Source organism: Monopterus albus, unplaced genomic scaffold, assembly GCF_001952655.1.
Source record: "Monopterus albus unplaced genomic scaffold, M_albus_1.0 scaffold242.1, whole genome shotgun sequence".
Lineage (NCBI taxonomy): Eukaryota > Metazoa > Chordata > Actinopteri > Synbranchiformes > Synbranchidae > Monopterus > Monopterus albus.
This window is the reverse complement of record NW_018128122.1, coordinates 234,756-261,161: the sequence shown is the minus strand read 5'-3', so window position 1 is coordinate 261,161 and position 26,406 is coordinate 234,756. Positions and strand designations below refer to the sequence as shown.

General features: G+C 39.1%; 4 protein-coding genes across 4 annotated transcripts in view; 3 read left to right on the top strand and 1 right to left on the bottom strand.

Annotated features, from left to right (window-relative positions):
• The window catches only part of LOC109971994 (protein kinase C alpha type-like), a 130,429-nt gene extending 124,990 nt beyond the window's left edge, over nucleotides 1-5,439 (bottom strand). Inside the window, exons 1-2 of the mRNA XM_020620573.1 lie at nucleotides 5,092-5,439; nucleotides 2,330-2,361 (exon numbers count right to left, since the gene is read on the bottom strand). Coding sequence (XP_020476229.1) covers nucleotides 2,330-2,361; nucleotides 5,092-5,258 — 199 coding nt within the window. The 5' untranslated portion in view covers nucleotides 5,259-5,439. The remainder of the gene's footprint in view (nucleotides 1-2,329; nucleotides 2,362-5,091) is intronic.
• LOC109971998 (beta-2-glycoprotein 1-like) lies at nucleotides 4,895-10,445 on the top strand. The gene is made up of 11 exons (XM_020620577.1): nucleotides 4,895-5,143; nucleotides 5,754-5,883; nucleotides 6,189-6,296; nucleotides 7,184-7,342; nucleotides 7,629-7,808; nucleotides 8,296-8,392; nucleotides 8,479-8,555; nucleotides 8,979-9,161; nucleotides 9,355-9,534; nucleotides 9,871-10,068; nucleotides 10,231-10,445. The coding sequence occupies exons 4-11, from the start codon at nucleotides 7,216-7,218 to the stop codon at nucleotides 10,332-10,334; spliced, it is 1,146 nt and encodes a 381-aa protein (XP_020476233.1). The 5' UTR covers nucleotides 4,895-5,143; nucleotides 5,754-5,883; nucleotides 6,189-6,296; nucleotides 7,184-7,215; the 3' UTR covers nucleotides 10,335-10,445.
• A 1,934-nt stretch (nucleotides 10,446-12,379) lies between these two features.
• Nucleotides 12,380-18,075, top strand: LOC109972006 (beta-2-glycoprotein 1-like). Its single transcript, XM_020620591.1, has 8 exons — nucleotides 12,380-12,565; nucleotides 13,147-13,323; nucleotides 13,987-14,083; nucleotides 14,628-14,704; nucleotides 14,993-15,181; nucleotides 16,739-16,918; nucleotides 17,059-17,256; nucleotides 17,762-18,075. The coding sequence occupies exons 1-8, from the start codon at nucleotides 12,490-12,492 to the stop codon at nucleotides 17,824-17,826; spliced, it is 1,059 nt and encodes a 352-aa protein (XP_020476247.1). The 5' UTR covers nucleotides 12,380-12,489; the 3' UTR covers nucleotides 17,827-18,075.
• A 699-nt stretch (nucleotides 18,076-18,774) lies between these two features.
• nol11 (nucleolar protein 11) overlaps nucleotides 18,775-26,406 on the top strand; it is a 13,588-nt gene continuing 5,956 nt past the window's right edge. Inside the window, exons 1-10 of the mRNA XM_020620592.1 lie at nucleotides 18,775-19,195; nucleotides 19,892-20,005; nucleotides 20,384-20,440; nucleotides 20,777-20,925; nucleotides 21,144-21,201; nucleotides 21,496-21,637; nucleotides 22,654-22,860; nucleotides 23,726-23,799; nucleotides 24,228-24,351; nucleotides 25,169-25,260. Coding sequence (XP_020476248.1) covers nucleotides 19,049-19,195; nucleotides 19,892-20,005; nucleotides 20,384-20,440; nucleotides 20,777-20,925; nucleotides 21,144-21,201; nucleotides 21,496-21,637; nucleotides 22,654-22,860; nucleotides 23,726-23,799; nucleotides 24,228-24,351; nucleotides 25,169-25,260 — 1,164 coding nt within the window. The 5' untranslated portion in view covers nucleotides 18,775-19,048. The remainder of the gene's footprint in view (nucleotides 19,196-19,891; nucleotides 20,006-20,383; nucleotides 20,441-20,776; nucleotides 20,926-21,143; nucleotides 21,202-21,495; nucleotides 21,638-22,653; nucleotides 22,861-23,725; nucleotides 23,800-24,227; nucleotides 24,352-25,168; nucleotides 25,261-26,406) is intronic.

Genomic DNA, 26,406 nt, shown 5'->3' with positions numbered 1-26,406 from the left:
GCATGTCTGTGTTTAGTCTCCAACAGAGAGAGACTGTCTTCTGTTCGACAGCTCCATAAGTAGAAATCTATCTATAAAACCTCTAATTAAGTCATTTATTCCATGTAAGTTTTTCTGTTTTTCTGTCTTATTTAACATTATTATCACACCTGCTTCAGATAAAAACTGTTTAGCAGCAACAAATTTTATAATCCAACTCTCATTTTCACAAACTGGACCAGAAATGATACTTTGTAATATGTGAGAATGTAAAATTCTGAATGTGATTTTAAAGGTACCTTGTGGTGTTTTCGACCACTAGTAGTGCTATGGAACAATGCTTTTATGAGTGGATCAACATTTTGTTTGTCCATATACAAAAGGCCGCACATGACCCTCACAATATGATACCATGACCATGAAAACCTACATTTGGAATCACATCGATATCATTATTAGCTTGAAAGTTATTCAAGAAAAACAATAATGGCGGTTTTCTTCAGGATGTAGCTTAGTATACATCAAATCTGTCTCGGTTTCAGCTAGAATTTGATCTCAATTGCAGGTCTGTAGCAGTATTTGTTATCTCACAGTAATGAGTTTTTATATGAGCCCTATAAATGTGAACATTCTGGATCAACAGATTCAGAATATTAATTGGATCCAGATCAGACTTTGGTGTGTGGTAAATCTTATGTGGATGTTATTGTGCAATTTTTGTCCAAACATTATAGGCATTATGTATAGAGTTAGAAGTTAAAAGAAATTGGCCCTATCGCACAATGGCGAAAAATCCTGTAAAATAAATAAATAAATCCTGGATCCTGGCCAGACCCTGCCTCTCCAAAATATTTCATCAAAATCCATTCATTACCTTTTGAGTTATGCTGTGCACAAAACAACCAGCCAACAAATAAACAAACCAACAAACGCTGGAAAACACATAACCTTCACCTTGGCAGAGGTAACAATGCAGGATCTAAAATATTTTAAAATTTGCTTTGCAAATGTTACATGAAGAAAAGAAATACCCTCCACACATTTGTTAGAACTCAGGTGTATAGACAAGTGAGAAACTCTGAATGCAAATATAACTTTTGTTTGTTTGCAAGACAGAATCTGAATCAGAATACTTGATTAATCCCAGATTGCTGTTTTTTGAAAGTGAATAAAAAAGGTTTTTTCTTCAATGCAAACAAGAAAACCCTGCAAATCTCAATGTTGCAGTATGTGCTGAAGACTGACTTTTGATAAACATGCTAAAAGAAGATAGAAGCATCCATAACTAAGCGAAACAAGAGATTGACATCATCTGGACTGTTACCTGGGCGCTAGCAGCCAGAGACATACTTTGGCAAGCCCAGAGTTTCCACATTAGATGAGAAATTCTGAGAGTTGGTGTATGCTGAATCTCCACATGGCAGGTTGAAATGAAATCTACTTTTAATATGAAGTTGGTCATTTAGAGCCTGACGTTAGCTGCAGCATTTTACTTTCCCTATGCGTCTCTTCTCTCCTCTTTCACTTCATGTGCCACCTGTTCTCTAAAATACCTGTCATTCTTTTGTCCTCAGCTTACACAGTTAATGCCCTTCACAGATCTATTACTTCCTTGGTCAGATCCAAAGCATAAGCAAAAGCTTCACTCTTTAGGAAGCACTTCACTCTAATGAACAGTTAAATACCATATTAAATTCTGTTTGTTTCTGTTATAATAATTTTAAAATCTAATCTAGCGCCGTGCAATGAGCTCAAAGGAAAACTAACAGGAAATCTCTTCTCACTTCTTTGCTGCCAAACTTGTTATGCTCTAAAATAATAAAAGGCAATATTATTCTAGGCTTATTTCCCTCTGGTCAGATGATTTACATGCATTATGACCATAATAACACTATCCTGACTGTGGGTAAACAAATAATGCCATGTCTGCAATACAACATTCAAATTGTGAGCAGGTCGGAAATAATGTCGGTGCACGATGAATGAATGTTATTAGTAATTTGACACAATGAGTGTGATGAGTATGCACTAAGGACAGGGGTGTTGAGTTGCTCATATTTTCCTTTACATGATTATCTTCCTAAGACAGCAGCTAATAGAAATAACTACATTCACAAACAAATCAGTTTTTCGCACGGGTTGTCAAATGTCCATTTCTCATGTCATCTGTACAAAAACATCAAATACAACAGCAAAAAAAAAGTCAAGTGTACAGCAAAGGGAATAGTAAAATGTGGGCAAACTTGCAAAATGACAAACTTTCCTTCAAAGAGATTTCCTGAGTTTCTGCCTATGACATACTGTATATGTCACATGCAATAAGTGAAAGAATCAGTCAGTTTTGTTTTACCTTGGCACTGGAACCCTTGTTTTCCAAACCCCCTGTGAAAACAAATAAAGCTGAATTAAATAGTTGTTTAATTTCTCTCTGTTAAACACACATACACACAGTAAAGCTGATTCATTCAAACATACACATAGGTTTATTCATTCCAAGGCACTCGGCCATCGTAAATTTGCTTTATATACACCATTACTGAACAAGGGAGCTGTGATTAAAACTCTTCACGGTCTGCTAGGGGCACTTACTTTCACTGTCCCCGACCAAAACAGTAAAATAAATATTTAAAACAACACAACTCTTAACCACACTTTGAGTGACTACTTAAAAGCAATGAAAGCCAGAATGTAATGCTGACAACAGTGTACTTCCAGCTCCATGCCTACAGTTTACGGAAGGCCCTTCCTGTTTCAACATGACAGTGCCTCTGTGCACAAAGCCGTGTCCATGGTTATCTGTGCTTGGTATGGAGGACGTTCTGCAGCAATGACCTATGACTCTGACCATAACTTTAGGATGAGTTGTGAGCCAGGCCAGCATCAGCGTCCGACTTTACTAATGCTGCTGTGGCTGGTTCCAAAGTTGTAATGTTCAGGTGTTCACACACATTTGGCCATGTACTGCAATAAGTGAACTCTAAGTAAGATTTAAGGTATCTTGGGCTGTATATTTCTGTCCGAACCTGACCCGTGCCCGACAAGCTAACAGTATATAATGTCCGAGGTTGAACGGAGCCCAATGCACTCGAGTTCATACAGTGTTTTTCCCCTTATCATTGCGTGAAGCAGGTTTGAGTCCTCCAGCCGTCTAGCCTAAAGTTTGACCTACATGTCCAAACCTGACCAACACGCGAACATAATTTCAAAATTTCTGTCCAAACCCAGCCTAAACCGAGGTACCGACAGGTCCCGTCGGGCTCGGTTCAGGTATACACACACTAATCTGAGTTCTTGAGAGTAGATATTTATACTTGTTTCTAAAAGTCTTGGCAACTGAAAGTTTCCTGTTATGTTGGCAGATAATTTTGCTTATGTTAAGTAATAATTCCCCCATTTTATCACTTTTATTATTGCTGTTTTTGAGAACTGAGTTTTTGCAGGCTAGTTCTGCCTCTGTCAAATGACTGACTTGTATTTAATCCCCCACTTTAATGGAAAAACTTTGCACTTGAGTACAAATATACACCTAAAAATAAGTATCATGTGTACAAATATACAGTATATGCATGCAATTTTTAAAGTTTTATGTAAGTTTCTAGTATGTGAAAAGTAAAAAATTGACAATTAATGTTAGGTTTCTTGTTCCCTATCGGTACCAAAACTATGAAATCCACAACTGAAGCTAAAACTGTAAGTTACATACTTAAAACTATGCAAAATACAACCTAATTTAAAAAATCACAAACTGGATGAAGGGGTTCTCTAACATGTTGCTTGCCTTTTAATTTTTACAGCATGTTGAGTGTGTGCTTTGCTAAGGAGCTGTGTTTGGGAGGGCACGGGTCACTCTGGTTATAGGCCTATAAGCCACACTCCCGCCTTCAACAGTAGCTGTAAACGTGGGAGTAACTCTGCCAAGCTCTCTGCAAGTTTACTGCACCTGCAGTCAAGCTCTACCTAGACTGACTTCTCACTAGCTAAACAGCATGACAGCACATGAACAGCCTCTAAAAGTAAACCGAACACTAAACAGAAGTCTGGGAGATCATGTTTAAGGGTGTTCAGTGACTTTTCAGCTTTGAAATACTGACCTTAAGTTACATCCAGGGAGAGAAGGAAATGGAACGAGATAAGTGGATAAAGATCTGAATGCACTCTTATAATCAGTCTAGATGTAACATTCAGAAACTAATGTTGTGTCACACGTTCCATATACATTTTCTACCCGTGAGCCACTAATGAAAACAACTGCAGCATAAAGGAAACACTGTCGAAGTGCAAAGTGACTGCCCACTTCAAGTGTGTTTTTAAATGAACACCATGTGCAAACATTTCACTGTAGGTGAAGGGCTTTACTATATGAGCTCACACTGCCAGGAAACTGCAGAATCTTCCACAAAATTCTAGACTGTGAGCAGCTATGCAAATACTTGAGTTGCTGTGTCTTGTAAAACCCAGTGGTTTGACATGGAAGGATTTAATAACATAGCAACACTCCAGGAAAGATAAACCTATTAGTCATCCACAGACTTTAACCAGATCCAGTCTCAGTAACTGCACAGGGACAGCAACAAAACAGTGGATATTAACAGCTGGCACATGTGTCATTTAGCTGCCTGTCAAGGCTGATACACTGCCAATCTTGTATTCATGCTCCATTCAGGTTGTCTCACACATGGATGAGATTTTCTGGGGCCATATAGTTCCACAAAAATGAAAATAACTCCATTAGACAGTGTTTAGGCGAAACCCTGAATCAGAGAGGGACTATAAAGTCTCAAACCTGTATACAAGTTTCACTCCCTCCCCTACAGACATTATATCCTACTCTACAGTAATAACATAATGAACAGCTTAACTCCACCCATATAGGACTGCCTGGACAAAATTTCGACATATTGAGATTCCCCGGAATAAAATTTAATCGCGATAACACTTTATAGACTTGTATATACTATCGCTTTACATTTCAGAAAGTGTGTCCAAAGTGTACAGATTGCAAGATTAAGAAAGCAAAGTCAGCCTGAAGTTGTGTTACATCATCGAGCAGAGCGCACTAGACTGAAGTTATCCAGTATGCAACAGGCAGCAGTGGGGAGACGGAAGGCTTACCAGATGAAGTCGGTGCAGTGGCTGCAGAAAGTCGGCTGCTTGAAGAACCTGGGTAGGAATTTATGGTTCTTGATTTCGTAGACATTTTTTTGCCTCAAAGCTCCTTTGCGAGCAAACCTGTTCGCTACGTCCTCGGTGGACGACTCGTTTAAACTTACATCTGCCATGTCCCCCTAAAACAAATCAATGCTACAGCTTTGCTTTGCTGTCCTGGAGCGATTTCAGTCAGTTTAGACGCGCAGCCCTCAGCGTTGAGCCAGCGGTGCGCAGAGCGGCGGTCCACACTGGAGACTTGCTGTCTAAGGGCTTTCCCTGCCTGGCGTGAACACAGGGCTGCTCCACTGACAGCTCTGCGCGCTGTCAAGGTGGCCGCAATTTAAAAAAAAAACTTCTGCATCCGGTCTCACTTCAAAGTAAAAGTAAAAGTAAAAGTAAAACTGCATGCACATTTTGCATGCAATTCTTTTCCCACAATTTCAGGAGATGCTGAAACTGCCAGTAGTGCTCTGGTCAATAGTTGCACAGTTGTTCCAAAGGTACTCTGGTGGTTCAACGCTGAGGGCTGGCCAAGTTTATTTCTAAGACACACTTCCTGCTTGGGGTGTATGTATCTTCTGTGTAACTTGACGCTGCTCGGCTCCTCTTCCTTCTTGTTACTCCAGTTGACATGACGCAACAGGCACCGTCGGGGGAGGGAGGAGGCCACTGGAAATTGGGATGTGGTGTCATCGTGTGGAAAAACGTCGCACTGCAGGTGTAGACTACATTATGTTCAGCACAGCAGTCTACACGGTTTGTGCTGTAGTGGCTTCAGTTCACAAGTGCCAGCTCTATGCTTTTAAGATTTTTACTATGCAAAGGCAAGTTTATTTATATAGCACTTTTTTTTTCATATGCAATGGCAACACAGCGCACAAAGATGGATGAAACACTAAAATGCATATATAGATAAAACATTAGAATGCAAATTAGATTAACCATTATATGACAGCACAAGTAGCAACATGCATGAGTAGATAGCTAGTATTTTTAGTGTAGCGGTGGCAAACTGGATTCTCACTGTTCTCAATAAATTTGTATGTACCCCTTTACTTCAGTCTTCCCAAGTCTAACCTCTGAGATGTTTATACCAGATGTGGATGAACATACTTTCTTCTGGAAAATTTGAAACGTCAATGTCATCAGGCCTGAAGTCCAGGACTTACGTGAGCACACGTTAGCTTCCATTTAAGCAGCGTTTGTTTCTGATGATGTACTTACTTCAGTTTGTCAGACTGCCCTTAAAGATCTTTTGTTGTAGTTATATTTCTTATAAACATAACTGGATTCCTTACTTGCACACATGGGGCTACTGCTGAGTTTTGCTTGACTGGATTCTTGCATATTTTCTCACAGCTGTGGCGGGTTCATCAACTCTCTTGGCCTGCTTGCTATTTCTCAAATGTTTCTAGGGTTAACAGTTCATGTAGGTTCAGTGACCAGCACAGCAGATGACCATCTCAATCTATCTTATGTGAAGGACAAATATTTGCAAATGAAATCATGTAAATAGCTAATAATGAGCTGAAGCCCATTTAAAGCTCCTACCACATGGTAAAGGCACAAGAGGAATTATATTTATTTTAATCAAATAATGCAGCCTAACGGCCTGGTTGAAGACACCCATAAAGGACATCCATTATTAATGGAAATCAAGAAATCATTTGGCCCGGTTACTGTAGGTGATACATTATGTTCTGCAGGGCACATAGTTTCTACTTTTTTAATAAACATGATTATTTCTTCTTGTATGTTCAGTCCCACTAAGGGCATCTAGTGGTTCAATTAACATACTGTTCTTCAAAGATCTGTATAAAATCTGTATGCACTACAGTTCATGGGTGTGTGGGTGTGTGAGTGTGTGTGTGTGTGTGTGTGTGTGTGCACAGTCTTTTGGGAGTCTCTTTTTTTTCATTATTTATAAGTTCATTCTGTGTGTCTGCTGCTGGCTTTTGTACCAAATCAAGGTTATTGATCAACTTTAGCTAAACATGCGTGAGTTAAGACCTTTGTGCTCAGTCAATAAGAGCTTACTGGCATCTAATTGGAGCAGGCTATCAAGGATCTATTTACCCAGCAGCCCTTATGCTGGCCACATCCCCAGTCAGATACAAAGGGATCCTGAGGAGACTTCACAACAAGATGACTTCGGCTTTGGCTTTTTTGATCATCTGCCAAGTAGCTTTCTACACAACTGTATCATCCAAAAGAGGTAAAATGGAGTGTGATCATTTGTATTTGAGTATGAAAGTATTTATTGTGCTTACTGGTAATGTGCTGCATGTATGCCTTCATTTCTTTGGATGTCTGAATATTATGCACCTCAATCACATGGTTGATGGCTTCATATCAAAACTTAAGTGTGCACAGCTTTTATGACAGTTCACAACACTGAGATCTACACAATAAATTAAGAGCTGTTAATTATTGTTGCTGTACTATGTCACAAATTATAACCGTGACTCCTGCTCCTAATGCATTAATTTGTCTGTAACCAGTATGTGGCCGCCCACCTATCACTGACGGGATTGATGCGTCAGCCCTAAAAAGAGTGTATGAGGTTGGAGAAGAGGTGACCCTCTCGTGTGACAGGGGATACTTGCCTTCAACAGCAACCCCTGGACGGATAGCCTGCACAGACACAGGGGAGTGGACACAGTCAAACCTGGCATGTTCCCGTGAGTTAAAAGAATTTGGTGCTCTATGCAGGTTTTGCCTGTGTGCTCTTGGTGCTGCAGAGCTGTAAAATGACAGTTCTGAAAATATCCAAAAATAAAAAGTGTGAGAAATGTAGTCTAAAAGCATATTTTGCTTCTGCTGATCAAGAAAATTAAATAATGCCTCCCACAGTCTCCAGAGAAATCATTGCACTGTGTTGAAAGGTTTAGTTCACTCCATGAATGTCTTTGTCTCATCAGACACATGATGAGGTCCAAATGTTGCTGTACAGACCTTTCAGCCATGGAGGGTCACTAAATAGAAAGAACCAACATACTGTATTTATCAGGAATAAGTTGTCAGTTATCCTGCTGTTTATTCTCTCTACCAGTGAATAACTGCTGTCATCAAACCTACAGAGGTCATATTCATTAAAGTGCCTTGGATTTCCACCCAAGACGTGTAGATTCAGTATTGTCAATATTTTATTATCTTGTATTTCTATAGCTAAGACGTGCCCAATCTCCAGGCCTCTGCAGCCATTAGCAATGGGAAAGACTGAAGTGCCATTCAAGAGTGTGCTTAACTACACATGTGATGATGGGTAAACCTGAATGACAGTGAAAGTCATTTTACAGTTACAAACATTACACATTGTGTGTTTCCCTAATATAAACTTTTGTTAATCAGCTACATCATACAAGGAGCCAATGAAGCCAGATGTTTACATGATGGCACCTGGAGCAACCCACCACCCCTCTGCAAAGGTACTGAAGTAAAAAAGTAGTGGCAATGGTCATCAGTGTTCAGTGGAGCGCAAACACAACAGCAATTGCACATCATGTATAGTGTCAATAGGAGGTGTTTTCCTTTTTCTTATTAATGCACTTGCATTTACTTCATTGGGCTACTGTATTTGTATTCAACTATTTTGACCAGATTCTTCCTTTACTCATTGTTAAAAGACAGCAGTGTGTGCTTGACTTTTAAAGTGGCATGTAAAATTTCATTATTTGTTAAACTAGAGCTAATTTGTGTTGCCTGCTGTAAAGGCAGCACACTCTAAATAAGACAGTGTGGATGTTGTTGAATTCTAAAGCCTGACAAAGTAGAATTCACTTTTCAGAGTTAATGTCAGTATGACTTGACTGCCATTTTTGTTGTTGTTGTTGTTGTTGTTTTCTACACAGCTGTGAATTGTCCTTTGCCGAAGCCACCTACAGATGGGAGAGTTGTCCATGATAAGCCATTTACTGGAACCGTCAGTTATGGACAAAGCTGGACATATGAGTGTAACCCACCTAAAGCACCAACTTATGAAAGAGGATCCTGCATGGCTAATAGAAGTACAACTGAGCCACCAGTGTGCCGAGGTACTTTTCAGTATTCTTTACTCTTTCATCAGTTTTTCTTCTTTGTGGTTAGTTACCATACAGTTTGTTACAGTTTCAGCAGTCTGCCAGCTCTTTAAAATGTTTTCTGTAATTTTGTCTTAACCCACCCTTTGCAGCTATAGATACTAAATAATATTACCTCACATTCTTGACTTGTTTTTGATCATCCCAGAGGTGAGCTGCCCCATTCCAGCAGGTATACCAAATGGCTTCATCACCTTTGCTGTGATGAGGCAACATGGCTACAAGGAGAAGGTCAAATATGCTTGCAATGAACACTATGTCCTGGAGGGTGAGGCTCAGATACAGTGCCAAAATACAGGAAACTGGTCTGCCCAGCCAGTCTGCAGAGGTGAGTTGTGTTAAAATCAAATGGTTAAAGCAACCCTTGGGCTAACTTTGTATATTTTATTTCATGAGTGCAAAATATTCTGCATTCAGCATTGCAGTAGTAATTTAGTGTTCAGATATGCTGAGACTGTGGCAGAGTCTCCAGTCTCGATTCCAAAAAGGAATAAGTTCATAAAGAGAAAAAATAATTTCCTGTCAGCCCTCGGCACTGCTTTTAGACAAATGTGGGTGTGGAAATTAGCTTCAAACCAATAGTAATAATACAACCTACTGACTGGACTTGCAGTGTTGCAAGAAAACATGCCTTAGCTGCTATAAGTGCTGTTTCTTCCCACAGCTCCCTGCACAGTTGGCATCAAAAGAGGTCGTATCTTCTACAATGCCAAGAAGCTCTGGATTGAAGACTTGAAGCCCAACAGAGTCATCCACGGGGAACCTGTTGTCTTCTATTGTCTGAACAAAGCTGAGAGCTGTGGCTACCCTGTGGCCAGCACCTGTAACGATGGAGCCCTCCCCATCCCAGAATGCTTTGAGGGTGAGTTTTTGTCAGCTCAATAAATCTAATTCAAGCTGCTGCACTCAAGACTAACCAGTGCACATTTATCAAAAAATGAAAGTCAGATTTTAAAACTAAATAAAACATATTTTATGGTTGCAATAATATAACTGCCCTTCTTTTTCTTTTTCTTGCTTTTAGAACCAGGAAGGCTGGAGTACAACTTAAGGCACACAACCCTTCCATCAGAAATTGCAATGTGTGCTGCTTCACCCCCTGCAACCCCGACAAACCACACTGAATGACCTGAAACACCACAAACACCAGATATGATTGATTGGAATCAGAATAATTCTTCTGTAAGATATGCTACAAGACAGAGGTTACCCTTGATAGTGGTCAAATGGGTCTCTCATTTTTGTCTGTCATTTTCAATACTAATAAAGTAATACTATTCATATAACAATGAAAAGATGTTTTCATTATGTCTGTAAACTGGTGGAGTGCTACTTTTAGATCATGTGACATTTGCAGTCTGCTATATGATAAGATGAAATCTTGATAACTAAAAATTTTAGTTAAATGAAAATTAACAGACGTTTTATAGCAGCATTCAATATAAAGCGACATCAGAACTAGAGGCTAATTTTAGACTACAGTAAGAACAGAGAGAACAGACATACCTTTCAATATCGCCCTGAGTTTCATTCCCAGCACATCTCATACCAATTCATATGTTAATAATGTTTGAATCTCTTGCCTTTACCCAGTATTGTGTGGTATATTGTATTATTGTATTGTATATTGTCCCCAGTATTGGTGTGCATATTTGTTTACATTATCTACCTTGGTAAATCTCAGCTCGTCTCACTTGCTTTATTGCTGTTCACATTAAAAAGAGAAGAAAAACACTCCATGAAAAGTGTAGGAAAGAGCACAGTCTCATACAGAAGCATTTGAAAATGTAAAATAAAAACGTTTAAGCTATAACACGGATACAGGCAGATAACAACAAATGTCTTTACTATACAGATAAACAGTTCAACAGCCAAATTAAAACTGAAAGCAGAATATCTATGATTCACTTTAACAGTAAAAGTTTATATGCTAATTTCCATAATATAAAACACTATCTCAGTGGTCTCTTACATTCATTTAATATAATTGCAATTTCTGAAACTTGGATTAACAATGTAAGGGGCATGGATTTTGAACTAAATGGATATGGCATGGTATGTGTAAACAGAGAAACGAAGTTGGGAGGTGGTGTGGCACTGTATGTAGATAAAAACTTTAGATATAAGATAGTGGACAAGTTGTCAACAGTAGTGGATAATTTGTTGGAATGTGTAACAGTAGAAATATTAATGGAAAATAAGAAATAATATTGATAAACAATATGAGAGGTACTTGGAATATATTAAACAGTTTAATTAGAAACTGCCATAGTAAGGAGAACTATCCTCACTGTTTTGTTGATAATGATAAGCCTGTCAACACAATGGAGGATGTAGTAAACAAATTTAACAGCTTTTTTGGTGCTGGATGTTGGGTGCATGTCGGGGCTGGTCCTTGGCAGTTTTTGGTGGGCTTGGGTGGTTGTTGGCAGGGTCGATGGCGCTGGCATAACTATACCATGGTCTAAGAAAGGGGGTAGAACTAGATAAGTCTGTACTTCTTTCTACTCCCTTTCAAGCATACAATGGTGGTAGTATTTGTAGTTTACTTCATGAATGTGATATGACTGAATTGTATACTATTTTGTCTTTATATTGTTATTAGTTTTTTTTTCTTCTTGTATTGTATATGCACTACCTTTTTTTTCTTTTCTCACAGTTTTATTTCTGTAATGCTATTTTATTCTTTACATGCTTGAAATAAACTAAACTAAACGTGCACACACTCGAGAGCCAAATCCTAAATTCTGTTCTGCAATAAACAGGTCACCAGCTGAGCCATTGCATTCTGATTCAAATGAAACCAGTAAAAAGGGAAGTGTGGTAATCTAGCCTGCTGGTGACAACAGCAAGGCAGCTCCGTCTGAATCTAACTGGGAGCGAAAGGAAAAGATTTTTTTTTTTTTATACTGAGGTCACATAGTCAACTGTCCTTTAAAATGTGTCAGGAATGTAGCACTCATGTTTCTGTTGTCTTCATTTGTTTTGATGTATATTTGTCACATAACGCAAAGCTTGATTCAAATTTAAACAAGAATAAACTGGGCCTAAAGACACAAGGTCTGGAAATAAAAACATTATGTTGCTGCTTTGTTGTTTACTGTGTTGCAACACCAAGAGAAAGTCCACTGCTAGAGACTTCCCCTTCCAGTAAATGTTGCATGGATTACAGTCTGTTATCTGTTTACCTTTAGAGGAATACAAACAGCAGTGAGCGTGGGGACAGGGGTTGTGTATCTGAACCAGAGACTACAGGAGAGACGTGAGGACCGTCTGTACAAGGATGGATCACATGCTGGCTTTGTTTCTGCTGTGTCCATTTGTATTTCTTTCTGCTGTGACATCTCAAAATGACAATGGTATTTGCTTATGTTACTGGCTTTTATTTGGTTTGGCTTTCACTGTATGTTTACACATGTATTATGTCACTGTTCGATCTCCATTGCTAAGATTTTTGGTTATTTTTTCCTTGTCAAATGTTGCCAAATCTCAAAAGGCTAAAAGAATGTTTATCTGAAATGGATGAATATTTAGCTTTAAGTGTCATGTGTCCTTCAAATTAATCAGTCACACTGTTGAAACTAATGATTGACAATGATGTGCCATAGGAATTTACACCATGTTGAGAAAAGTGGGCCAAATGTGGCTCTGAAGAGAGTTACACTCCTCAGAATAACCAGCTTTCAGTAAATATTACTCTAAATGAGCTGCATTAAATATTTTTGTAGAAAATATTTGATGGTCCTCATTTGTCTTGTGGCATAACTTTCAACACACACCTCTTTTCAGGGTAAGCATATGCATTTAAGATCAGAGTGAATGGTGAATTACTGTATTAATAACCCCAATGTTCTTTAGTTTGTGGTGGTATCTCCTGACTTTATTTTTTTCAGTGTGAGAGTCTGTGCACAATTATCATTAAATCCATGTTCCCCCACAGTATGTTCTAGGCCTCAGCTGGCTGCCAACATTGAGATGGACGAAATCCAGAGGTTCTTTAATCCTGGCGCGGTGTTAGCGCTGTCCTGTAAACAAGGATACACCCCAGTGTTGGGCCCTCGGACGATTGTCTGCACCGACAGTGGACAATGGGCAAAAACCAAATTAAAATGCATACGTGGGTCTCTATTATTCTAGTGAGAAGTTAGGGTCTTATGACAGAACATGTTGTACTGCAACTGTGCACACTTGAGTTAATTGCCAAGTTTAACTGTAATGAAATTTTCTAGTACACATTATTATTTTTAAGGAAGTTTTTACTTTTAATGCTAACATAGCCGTGTAGTAATGTAAATGAAATGGCAATAATCAGTTACTTTTGAATTATTTCTGATGTCCCTGTAACTGTTTTCAAATTTTATAATAAGTGAAGACTTATTTCTGTCTTATTTTATATTTTAATTGCAGTTCACCTTTTGATGTGGAATGGAAAACTGCAGTAGATTTGGAGAAAGAATAGTTTTAATTTATTTATTATCTGAAGCAATGTAAACCATTTCTAGCAGACTCTCATTACTATACTCTTTGATTATTTGTATTATACATGTGTATAAAACCTGGGTGTTTTAACAAATATACTGTACGTTTATCTTTTATGCTGTGAAATCTGAATATGTAATAGTAGTTATTTGTTCATTAGCATACATAATAGATAACAGACAACATTTCATTAAGGTTCTACTTGGCTACAGCAGCTACAGAAAACATGCACCTCTATTTTCTATGTGTTATTCATAAGCAAAACTATTTACGCATGTGCTCTCTGCATTTTCTTCCGCAGCAAAAACGTGTCCCTTTCCTGATCTACTGTCTAATGGAGAGATATACTATGAAGATACAGTGTACCAGAGTACGATCAACTACACTTGTCATGAAGGGTAAAGCAAAAACAATGAGTTTCTTAAATATTAAGGATAAGCAGCTAAAAAAAATCTGAGACTTCTGATACAGTTAAAGAGTAGAGACGCTGCTGATGTGCAGTTTGAAGCCTCCCAGCCACCTTGCTGGTCCTAGTGATATTTTTGGTGTGCAAATAAAGAACCTATAATCAGCAGTATTAAATTGTTGGCAGCTAGCATCATCGTGTAAGCAGCATGAAAAGAAAAGTAAAAGCTGGAATTGCTTAAAGTAAAAGTTTTTGAAAACAAAATCTTCAACACGTCTAAAGATCCATTATTTAAAGTGCAGGCATTTTGATGAATTTTAAAATGTTGTCTATGTAATCTGCTTTCTAAAACTGTCACATATGCACTAGTTTCATTATAATCAACTATCTATGTTCATGTGCATCTGACCAGTTCTGATCCATCAACATTTGGCTTCAAATGCATTTAACCTGATTTGAGTGAATCACCATATATTTTGGCCATTTATTTGCAATCTAAGCGTGAACTGACAGAATGATATGGCTGCTCTGCACAGGTTCGTTTTGACTGGAGCCAGCACTGCTGTGTGCCAAGCCAATGGAACATGGAGTGCACTGGTACCAGAGTGCAAGCGTATGTAATTCACTGTATCCTTCTGCAAGACCAGGAAAATAAAAAATAAAAAATAAAAAAGAAATGATACAGTAAAACATACAGTATACAGTTGCTCTCATACAAAATTTTCTGCAGTCTCTGGGGACTGGCACACAAATGAGAAATTCACTCAGTAATATTCATCTCAGTAACATAAAATACATACATACATATAAACAATAACAAAACCACACATGCAATATAAGCAATTAATGTTTATGCCAGTACATGTACATACATTTGTATATTGTCTTTATTTTCTCATAGCTGTGTCCTGTGGTCTTGCGCCGATCCCACAGTTTGGGATGATAGTCTATGACAAGTTGATCAGAGGGAACACCACTGATTATGGCGTCACAGGGACGTACAAGTGCCGACCTCCATATGTAGTAATTGGCGACGCAAGAGCAGAGTGCACTGCAAGTGGCACCTGGACCAAGACACCTGAATGTCAAGGTATGAAGGGTGAAAAAGCAGGAGCTGCTTGTTATGGTTTAGTCCCCCTCACCAGGAGGGTGAGGGAGAACTGGGGTTGGACTCAAGATGGCTGACCCAGGTGCTAGTACAAAAAAGGTGGTTTAATAGAATAAAAACAAAATGACAACATAACAGGGTCCATAATACATACAACAAGGGAAGGGCGGTGATGACTAAGGAGACCAGGACGGTAAACACACAAACTAACGACAGGAACTAGGATAGCAGGAGGATGAGAACGGACAGGTGAACAAAAAGAACCAACGTAAACAATGTAATCCACAGCACAGAGACTGTCAGCGTGGAAGACAGAGCACGTATTTGTGTTGCTAACCGCATAATTAGCGTGATAAGGTCAAGCCAAAACGCACAGATACTGTCAGCGTAGCATCTTACACACGTCTAAAAATGCGGGTCAAACACAACATTTGTAACGTACATAGTGTAAGTATTGTCCATTACATGTCGCAATGCTGCGGCCACGACAGAGCGTCTGCCAGAGGTATAAATAAGGAAGCCAACAAATCACCGGAATACGCCTCAGGTGTGCGCACCGACCCACGAGTCACTAATTACCCGATGTGACACAGCTGAGGCGTTGATCCCGCAAACAGGGAGAGCAGGAGAGGGAAAGAAGAAAGAGAGGCAGGTCGCGCCGAGCGGACCTGACACTGCTGTACTGGTGCAAAGAATAATTAAAGTGGCACTGCAAGATGTATTTACTGATCCCAACCATTACTTCAAATATTTACTGTAGGATGTAAGCAGGTAAAAATAGTACATTATTATTCTAGTAATAAAGCATGTCCATACACAGCACTGTTGTGATGTTTCTGAATTTCTTTCTAATACTGAAGGTTGAAGTTCATTCTTGACCTACAGTATCAACAGTGAGAAAACAATCTCACTTCAAGGTCTGCTTCTGTAAATATGCCCAGGTTTAAAAAATTATAGATGTTCAAATTTCCATTTTTTAAATACAGTATCACACACATCACACATACAGTAGAAGACAAAAGATAATTGTACAGTACATACAATAAATATTGTATCTGTTTCTGTCCAAGATTCAAATTCCAACATAAATATTTTTGATTAAAAAGTTATACACAGAGTTTAACAAAGTAAAAGTTTCTAATTTTCCACTATTTCAGATCAAGTATCAATATATTCAGTTTTACTTCTGAGTTTTCTGACTACTCTCAGTAAAGAGAGGGGAGACTGACATGAGAAATATTCAGTGATACTCCCAACATCACATAATCCCAAGTGGTAATAACTGGTTTAATAATTTTAACTGCAAAACCCAGTTATCTCACACCCAACCTATACAACGGTAATGACAAATAAACAATTAGACACAACTGTACCACATTCTGTCTTCAGAAGAAATCTTTCACTACAGTTCAGCTTGCAAAATCGTGGGATATTTGGCAAACCACTGGTCAACTATGACACACACATAGTGACAGACAATATGAAGTCTGATTTCATTAGGAGTTTCTCAAATGAATAAATCAACTTGTTCCTTTGCAGTGATGACCTGCCCTCCCCCAGAAAATATCTACAAAGGTTACATGTCAAACAATGACGACAGAGACTACGACTTCATGGAAGTTATCAGATATGGCTGCCATGGAGACTACGTATTGGAAGGAAGTCTGCAGATTGTTTGTCAGCAGGATGGGAGCTGGTCTGAAAAGCCATCCTGCAAAGGTAGAATCACAGTCAGCATTACAGGGATTTTACAAGTGAAGTATGTCAGACAACAAGGATGTCAATCTTACGTCTTCGTGAAAAACTGTAAAACACTATCTCCAGTATAATGATTTTTTTTTTCTCCTTATGATTTTCAGCTCCTTGCAGTGTTGACATACAGAGAGGAAGGATATTATACAAAAGACAAAAACTCTGGATTGAAAACCTGCGCCCCAACAGAGTCTTACACAAGGACATTGTCTCTGTCTACTGCTTGGACAAGGCCAGGAATTGTGGCTACGCAGTGCCATCCCAGTGCATCGATGGGAAACTCAAAATACCAGAGTGCTTTGAATGTAAGGAGTATTTCATGAAAAAGACAATATAACCTAAAAAACTGCCAAAAAGTAATTTATTTTATTTTTTGCATGTTTGAGGCATCAGAGGCACCAGCTTTGCTGTATCATTTATTTAAGTTCACCTGCCAAATTTTAAAGAATTTTACCATGTTTTAAAAACTCCAAATAACATAGATTATGTTCACTATAATTAAAACATCCAGTACAGCATTATCCAATTATTTAATACCAAAATTATTTCCCTGAAAGTTCAAATGTGTTTTAACACTTTTGTTTTGTTTTCTTTGATAACCTGTTATTCTGACTCATCATCATCATCATCATCCTTTATTAGCAGACTCAAAGTCCATACAAAAAAGAAAAAAAAGAAAGGATATAAAAGAAGAAAAAAATAAAAATCATAAAGACATTTATATGACTATAATGTTATTAAGTAACTTTACCTCTATGGTAGTATGTGTGCCTATTCTAACCTGTTCTGTGTATCTCTGTCTCTTTCTAGTGCCCGGTGCCGCTGAATATCAGTTACGTTCAGGTTCACTTCCATCTGAAATTGATCAGTGCTGAAGCAGCAGCAGATCAAATCTCCGCTGATGAATAAATCACTATTATGGAAGTGTTGGAATGTTCTGACCTCTAAATTTAAAGAATATGATCTCACTCAAGACATATTTTTGTTGTATGTAACACAAGTTCAACATTTCAGACATTTTACCGACCACTGTCCTGATTAACAAAGTGTATTATTCATACATAGTCAGGTAAAAGGCTCCCCCAGCCATGAAAGACGCACAAAATTAAAAAGGATGCAACATCTGTAGTTGTCCCTTTTCTTCCTTTTATGTTAATTTTCTCTTTGTAGTCATTTTGTGTTTCGGCGCTCACACAGGGCTAGGACCCAAAATGCAGACCAGGCCAGAATGGAGCTTAGAAAGTCTTTGCTTCTTTCATTATTCTTTAAATAAAGTGTAACTGTGGTGCCAGAGGCACTCCGGGAAGTCAAACTTGCAGGACAGAACCTAGATGGAGCTGCAGGGCTAGGAGTACACAGGTGAGTCAGTGTAGCTGGAGCACAAGGAACCCACAGATAGGTTGAGTGGGCAGAGAAGTGGCTGTGGAACCAGGGACACACAGGTGAGTCGAGGAGGCCAGGGAGTGGAGGTATGGCTGAAGCACCTGGGACACACAGCAGGTAATGCAGGACAAGAGACATGCCAGTGCTGCTGAGAATTCAGGAACTCACAGGTGAGGAGATGAAGGTAGAAGTGTTGTCAGTGCCGAGGAACAAGACAAGAAAAATAGGGTGTGGCAAGCCTTGAGAAAAGAGTGAGCATTAGCATCAATACATTAATGGACCAGCAAATGACTGAAGGAAAGGAGGAGGTATATATGGCTGCAGACTGGGAAATAATGAGCAGCAGGTGAAAACAATGAACAGTGATTATGTACTGAGGTAAAGCTGGGGCAGGTGAGATGATGCAGGGCAGGGAGTAACCAAAATAAAAGCTCTCAGGCGGAAGTAAAGCCAAACCATGACATTTTGTGTCTCTTATTTTCTATGTGTCTCTTGTAGTCCTTTTGGTGTCTCAAGAGTAAATAACAACCTGAATGCCACTTGAATATAGGGTTTGCTTGTTTTAATTCAGTCCTGGAATTCAGGCAATTCAATGCAATGACCCTACATACTCCAATACAGTAGGTGGCGATATGCACCTTAACCATTGGTTCACAATCCGCCATAAAACAAAGCGAAGAAGAGAAGAGGCGGATCACTTCCTTCTGGTCCAGCATGGCCGCGCTGTATGAAGGCTACACGTTGTGCGGACTTGTTCCAGCGCAAAATCTGTCAAATTCAAGTATTCAAGGTATCGAAGAGGGGAGAGACAGCGACCATGTGGTTGTCACTGACTCAACCAGATCTGTCATGCTGTACAAGGTATGGTATAGTGTTTGTTTTGAAGAGGCTCTCCTAACCTTTGCCAGCTGATCGGTGCGACATGTATAACTCGTGTTAGTATCTACGTTTCTTTCAGCAATAGTGGCAGAAACCATCGACAAGGCAAGACTTTAGCTGTGATAGTAGTTTAACTCATTCTCCGTGAAAATATACAGTAGGAGTCGCACAGTTTGTAATAAACATCATGCGAGTTCGAAAATGAGGCAAATGTTAGCTAAGCTTAGCTACATCAATATATGCCTTGCTGGAGAGGTACGCACATTTAGCTTCATTTTTTAAAGCTATCTTAGCGTGTAATTAGCTAGTAGCTGGTATAGCTGTATATATCATCATTGTTTGTGTCAGCTTTTCTTACTGTCAAACCAGCATGACTGGTTGTAGCCTGTAGCAAACAGTCCTGACCCGGATAAAAACATTGCAACTAGAAATAACTCAAGTTAACCTTACAGCTTTGTGTGAATGGGATAAGACAGTTACAAGATTACACTGCCATACTTTTAAAATGAATTTGGTTTTGCCACAGGAACAAGAGCTGATTTTACTTTAGGCCATAAGTTATCTTGGTAGTCTTAATGGCATTGTTAACCTGGCTCCCTTTTAGCAGTATATGGAGGGAAACTGTTACTATACGTAATACACTCTGAGAAAGTGAAGTTAGTTTCCCTGTTGTTACAGGTGTCAGACCAAAAGCTGCTGGGCAGCTGGACAGTCAAACAAGGACAAACTCTGACCTGTTCAGCAGTCTTCAACTCACAGACCAAGGAATATGTGGCAGTCTCAGACAACAAGGTAGACCTTTCCTGCCAGTCTTGTACATATGTGTGCAGACGCCCTCTGGCTTCCCTACAATTAGAGAAGTCAGTGAACTGTGAAGCACCGTCATCACTAAATTTATTGAGAAAACAGTGACCGAAGTGTCATTTCTTCCCTAATCTAAGTGTGTTTGTGAGTTTATTCAATCTCCCATCCACCTGTTTTATCAGGCTTGTATTGTCATTTCTATTTGAGTGTGTTGTTATAGTGGTTCACTATGTACCATTTTTAAGGTTTGACCACTATAATTACAGTATGTAGTCCTTTTTTTTATTGGTATAGATTTTTCTGTAGATCTGACCTTTCAGAACTATTTGTAATATTTTAATGACTTTTTAATTGTTGTTTTTAAAGGTGATCAGAATTTGGAAGGAAGATGCCGTTCTCCTGGATAAGACCTTTAAAGCAACTGTAAGTCTGAACATGGATAGTCATCTCCTCTTTTGTGAGACAGTCACGTCAAGCATGCCAAATGTTATTTGCAGTCTTAAAGCACCTTGCCTCTGCTCCATTTGAACTTTTCCATAGTGCTTAACCCAAGTTACAGACACCTGAAGGAAAATTGGTTTTATTTGTTTCCACTGCTGACATGATACAAGATATTTAATCTACCTGTTTCTTTGGGTATCTTAATCTGAGAATTCTCTGTAGTATTCAGAGCAACCAACTCTAAATATTACGCGTTCCAATTGATGTAAAAACATTACACATTCTCATTTCTGCCTCCTCTGTATCTGTTCTGTCCAGGTGACATCAGATGTCTGGAGAGTCCACTGTCAACAAGGGTGGGAGCCTGTGGTCTTGTTCCAGAGAGGAGCTGTGAGTCTGCTGGACTCTCTGCTTTCTGCTCCCCAGCAGCCCATAAAGGAAATCCTGGATCAAGAAGAGGCTATCAGGTCAGTATTGTTATATCTTACAGCTCCAGTAAACCCCTTGTCTTAAAATCTGGATTCAGAGCGAGGTCCAGAATCTCCCCGGGAGGTGTAATATTTCGGTGCTACAACTTTATCATTCAGGCAACAGATTTATGTGGACTGATGTTTCAAACACAGAACGCAGTGCCTAGTGCTGTTGTCTCTAGAAGCATGTTAATGATTCTGTGTGTTGTCATTAGGTGGAGCACCAGCATAGTGGCTGAGACACAGCAGTTTGTCATCTTCACAACTGAACAGGTAACATCATTTTAATTGCTCTGGAATTATACTTGAGACATCAAGAGCATGCGGTTCCACGTGAATTTAAGTGTTAATTGCCCTTGTATTACAATAATTTGTAAAGATTTCAGAGCATGCTTGTTTACAGCGCAAACACAAAGATGTATGTGACTTGCATGAATTTTTTGACCCATTTTTCAAGTAACAAATTTTGTCTGTCATGTTTTTCCTATTTACATGAGCATCAACTCTTTAGTTTCTGGTATTTCTAAATGCCTGTTTCCGTCATTGGTTGTCACTGTATTCCCACAGAAAGGAGATCATTTCCTCTACCTGCAGAGACTGAATCCAAACGGCCTACAGCGGTACCGGTTAGAGAGAGAGGAGCCTGGTCTCGCCCCACTCAGTTTCTCCGTCTCCTGCAGGGACAAACAGATCTTCCTGCTTTATCTCTGTATGTCTGAGTTTCATGTGAAAATATTTTTAGTGTTGGTATTTGACAGCACAAGCTAGCTATTAAAATAGACTTGAAAATGCATAGTGAGTGACATGAATTTGTAATAAAAATGAAAAACAAATGTATTAACTGACAGTGCTGGCCAGTGGCAGGACATGAATTTGTAATAAAAATGAAAAAAAAAAGTATTAACTGATAGTGTTGGCCAGTGGCAACAGCTTGATCTCTTTTCATTTAGAATATTTGCATTAAAGGTGGATGGGTGTTAGAGGGTGCACTTCAAAACCTGTCCTCCACAGTGCCAGTTTGTCCTGTGTAAGAATGGTTTCTCCAGTATTAGAGCTCAGCCATGGACAAGACATCCTGCACATTCAGCATTACTGCATAGAGAAGTGAATGATCCTGGTTGTGTGTTATTTTCTGACCACTGGGGACAGAAAAGCCAACAGCAAATGAGTGGGTGTATGAAAAAATGAATGAGGATGCAAGTTATTTTGAGATGAGTTCTGGTTTTACTCGGAGTTAAATTTAATATACTCTTACATAGAAATTGCTATTTGGTTCAAGAAGTAAGATAAAGCATTATAGTATTAATTCAGGTGTTTGGAGAGTAACTCATGAGTCAACTTTGACTCACAGTCAGCAGCTAGTGCCTGCTGTCTAGCCACTGTGCAGTACTGCTGAGCTGAGAAGGACTTTGTGCCATGTTTTTTAAGGTTGCTTAGGATGAACAGCGCAGTCAATGAAAACCCATTACTGCAAACAAGAGCCCCATGCCATGTAACTTAGTGTTACTTAGCTGTGCAGCTAATGCTGATCCATTGAGTTCAGTAGAGTATAATCTTGTAATGAAATGACACTAACGCTTATGATAAAAATTTGTTGTTTTGTTATACACTATGGTGTATAAACACAAGATGTTACATGCAAGATAGGTGAGCTTGTCGTTAGTATTTTTCATTGTCTCCTCTTTCAATAATTCTTGTGTGCCTCATCCTTTTCCTGCCACCCAGACCCCAACGGTCACGTGTACCAGAGTGTAGTCTCTCTGCGGGGTCTCGGGGCTGACGAGGGGGCTCATGCTCTTCCGCTGCCTCGTAGTCTGCTGTTGGTCCTACCTGTTGGCGTCGGCCTGCTAGAGGCCGCATCAGCCCTGGTCCTGGATGAGGCTCATGTCGCTGTTGTTGGAGTTCCACACCCCTCTGCTGGAGCCAGTAAAGGTAAATGCTGTTTAGTTACACAACCTTGACTGAAAACAACAGCTGCTCTACTATGACAATCTGTGTGAGGTTTTCAAATATAATAAGCCAGAGGATCTGGCTGGTTGTCTCAGTTTTAACACAAATAAAAGGTAAAATTTTAAGCATGACAGAGCTTAATGAAGTCAGTCTTGGGTCCACTGTAGAAAGAGGTCATCTTAATGACAAAAAATTAATAAAATAAAAAGTCTGATCAACTTTTATTGTATCATTCTTGTCAATACAAACTGCAAAGAATGAATTTTGTTAAGTTCTGAAACAGTATACTATGTCTGTGGCACAGCAGAGATCATTGCACTTAAATTGAATAAAGACAATTAATATTAGTAACATCTGTGCTTTTACAAGTCAAAAGTTATACTTTAGAAAGGTCTGCAGTTGATATTCTTCATTATGTTCAAGAGGAATGGAGCAGTTTTGCTATTTTGCTTACTTGCCTGTGTTTTCTGTCTTGGTTGGCCTATCGGTCTTATTGGCATTGTACAAACATTAAACTGAACAAATAATGCACAAAAGAGACAACTCTGCTTAGTCAGTCTTGACAAAAGAATGTTTGCATTGGCAAAATGTGCAGTAAGTAGAGATTGGGGCAAGCATCAGGTGATACAGGGTAATAGTGCTTGAATTTTTTTTTTTTTTGTTTGTTTGTTTATTCAAGTTCTTAGAACTAAAACAAAGACCAGCAGAATGCTAGCATTCAGCTGCATTGATTTTTGACTTGTGGGCCTTGTGTTCATATTAGAATGATGACATGAAGCTGTGTGACTCCAGTATCTGACGTGAGTGTGATTTATTATTATTTTTATTCATTTATTTTTTTTCTCAGACTTTCTCTGCATTTGGAATACCAATTTCCAGACACTTCAGGCAGGGAAAGAAATGGCAGGGGAAACTTTTAATGTATTAGATACATGTAAAACAGCAAGCTCTTTTATGATCAGTGGATGAAATAATATATTGTTAATGATTTTTAACCATGCTAGAAACGGCCCTGAGGCTCATATGGGATAATCACCAGTATGAACATAACCTTTTTTTTGCTGCCATTAGAAGTATGCATGAACCAGCCACTCAGGCTTCCCTTATTGTTATTACTGTAGGCCAAGGTTCCCTGTCCTTCCAGCTGCTGAGTGCTGATGGAGGACTGTATGACTTTGGTAGAACATTGTGCCTGCTCTCCACTGTGACTGGGCTCACTGTTCCTCCTCACAACTTTATTGCAGTTTACAGTCTTAATTTTGAATCACAAATAGAGCAGTTGGTTAGAATCATATTCTGTTTACTTGTACATTTAATGTGTGTTCGACTTTCCCTTCTCTCTGGCTTAGCTGTGGAGGTATTCCAACAAGTTATTCATTCCACATGGGAAAACCCTCTCTGTCATTCCATACGATTGCCCCAAATCTTCCCTGGCCTCTGCTCTGGGGAAACTAAGGCAGGCCAAGACTGAAGGTGAGCCAAAATATCTTTGTTCGGGGTTTTCCCTGCTATAGAAGTGATTTTTGTGGAGCGCCTAAGCCAAATGAATGTAAAAGATCGACATCTCAGAATGAATGTAAAAACAATGGTGAGTTATATGCACTGAAAAATAACAGAGAGGTGACTTGATCTCAAAATGAAACGTAAGCTGGCAACAGGAATGACCTGTCAACAATCAGTGTTTGGACAAACATTTGTGTAACTGGCAGCATCACCCAGCTGAATGGATATTTCTTTATACTGTGAACTTAGGGTGGTAGTTACAGGCCTCGATAAGTTTAGCCTCCACAGAGAATACATGAAGTACGCAGTAACTTGGTTGGGGAGTAATTCTTGTTAATGGTAACAACAGAGATAGAAGAATGTAGCCCAAATTGCTAACGTAGCTAACATGTACCGTACTGAATTAGCTAAGTTACATTAGCCAAGGAAGCTAATTAATTGACATAGCATAAATAATACGAATACAAGTTATAAATTCCTTTGAATAAATATCCCCCCACCAGGGAAAACCCTGCCGTTGTACTGTTAATGAAAAAAAATAATGAAATTTTGTACAACTGCATAAAGCAAATGGTAAGACAGCAACTTTTGTTAATGAGTACACTGATATAGTAATTAATGCATCCAGAATATAATATATATATATATATATATATGTGTATACACACACACTCAGTCATGTGTTCATTCATCCTAACTGCAGCTGCATCACTGATAGTAGTTTCTACATGGAAAGAATGGAAAGATGTTGTGTTCATTCATTACATTGTGTTTTCCCGTGCCTCAGAGTCCAAAGCTCCAGCTTCTATACCATCTTGGAATAATATTCTGAATGGAGAGAAAGCTCAGCCCCCTAGAACAGTGGAGCCCAAGAAGACGGTATGTTAGATAACTGTGCTTTGAGAGTTTGCAAGGCAAAGTAGGGCACATGACTTAGATAATGCCAGACCTGTACTCCATGAATTTCTAATACATTGATCCTGTACATGTTTGCCTTGAAAAATTGCTTGATTTCCACCTCCAAAGTTTATTTAAAAAGAGTTCTATTAATTAGTGCTACCTCCACATGAAGTTGATTCATAGAAGTTGCTGGCTGAAGTGGTGGTGCATCATTCCCAAAATGTATAAAATTACATACAGTCAGGTCCATAAATATTGGGACATTTTCCCTTCAGTTTTGTCTTCAGCAAGTGAAATGCATGCTCAATCGGATTCAGGTCAGGTGATTGACTTGGCCATTGCATAACATTCCACTTCTTTCCCTTAAAAAACTCTTTGGTTGCTTTTGCAGTATGCTTTGGGTCATTGTCCATCTGCACTGTGAAGCGTCGTCCAATGAGTTCTGAAGCATTTGGCTGAATATGAGCAGATAATATTGCCCGAAACACTTCAGAATTCACCCTGCTGACAGCAGTCACATCATCAATAAATACAAGAGACCCAGTTCCATGGGCAGCCATACATGCCCACGCCATGACACTACCACCACCATGCTTCACTGATGACGTGGTATGCTTAGGATCATGAGCAGTTCCTTTCCTTCTCCATACTCTTCTCTTCCCATCACTCTGGTACAAGTTGATCTTGGTCTCATCTGTCCATAGGATGTTGTTCCAGAACTGTGAAGGCTTTTTTAGATGTCGTTTGGCAAACTCTAATCTGGCCTTCCTGTTTTTGGGGCTCACCAATGGTTTACATCTTGTGGTGAACCCTCTGTATTCACTCTGGTGAAGTCTTCTCTTGATTGTTGACTTTGACACACATACACCTACCTCCTGGAGAGTGTTCTTGATCTGGCCAACTGTTGTGAAGGGTGTTTTCTTCACCAGGGAAAGAATTCTTCGGTCATCCACCACAGTTGTTTTCCGTGGTCTTCCGGGTCTTTTGGTGTTGCTGAGCTCACTGGTGCGTTCCTTCTTTTTAAGAATGTTCCAAACAGTTGTTTTGGCCACGCCTAATGTTTTTGCTATCTCTCTGATGGGTTTGTTTTGTTTTTTCAGCCTAATGATGGCTTGCTTCACTGAT

Excerpts from the sequence above, each read along its gene's own strand:
- LOC109971998 (XM_020620577.1), top strand. The coding sequence starts at position 7,216 with ATGCTGGCCACATCCCCAGTCAGATACAAAGGGATCCTGAGGAGACTT. Across the intron at positions 7,343-7,628 it reads AACTGTATCATCCAAAAGAG|TATGTGGCCGCCCACCTATC; the intron begins GTAAAATGGAGT and ends GTCTGTAACCAG. Across the intron at positions 9,535-9,870 it reads TGCCCAGCCAGTCTGCAGAG|CTCCCTGCACAGTTGGCATC; the intron begins GTGAGTTGTGTT and ends TTCTTCCCACAG.
- LOC109972006 (XM_020620591.1), top strand. The coding sequence starts at position 12,490 with ATGGATCACATGCTGGCTTTGTTTCTGCTGTGTCCATTTGTATTTCTT. Across the intron at positions 14,084-14,627 it reads AACTACACTTGTCATGAAGG|GTTCGTTTTGACTGGAGCCA; the intron begins GTAAAGCAAAAA and ends TGCTCTGCACAG. Across the intron at positions 15,182-16,738 it reads CAAGACACCTGAATGTCAAG|TGATGACCTGCCCTCCCCCA; the intron begins GTATGAAGGGTG and ends GTTCCTTTGCAG.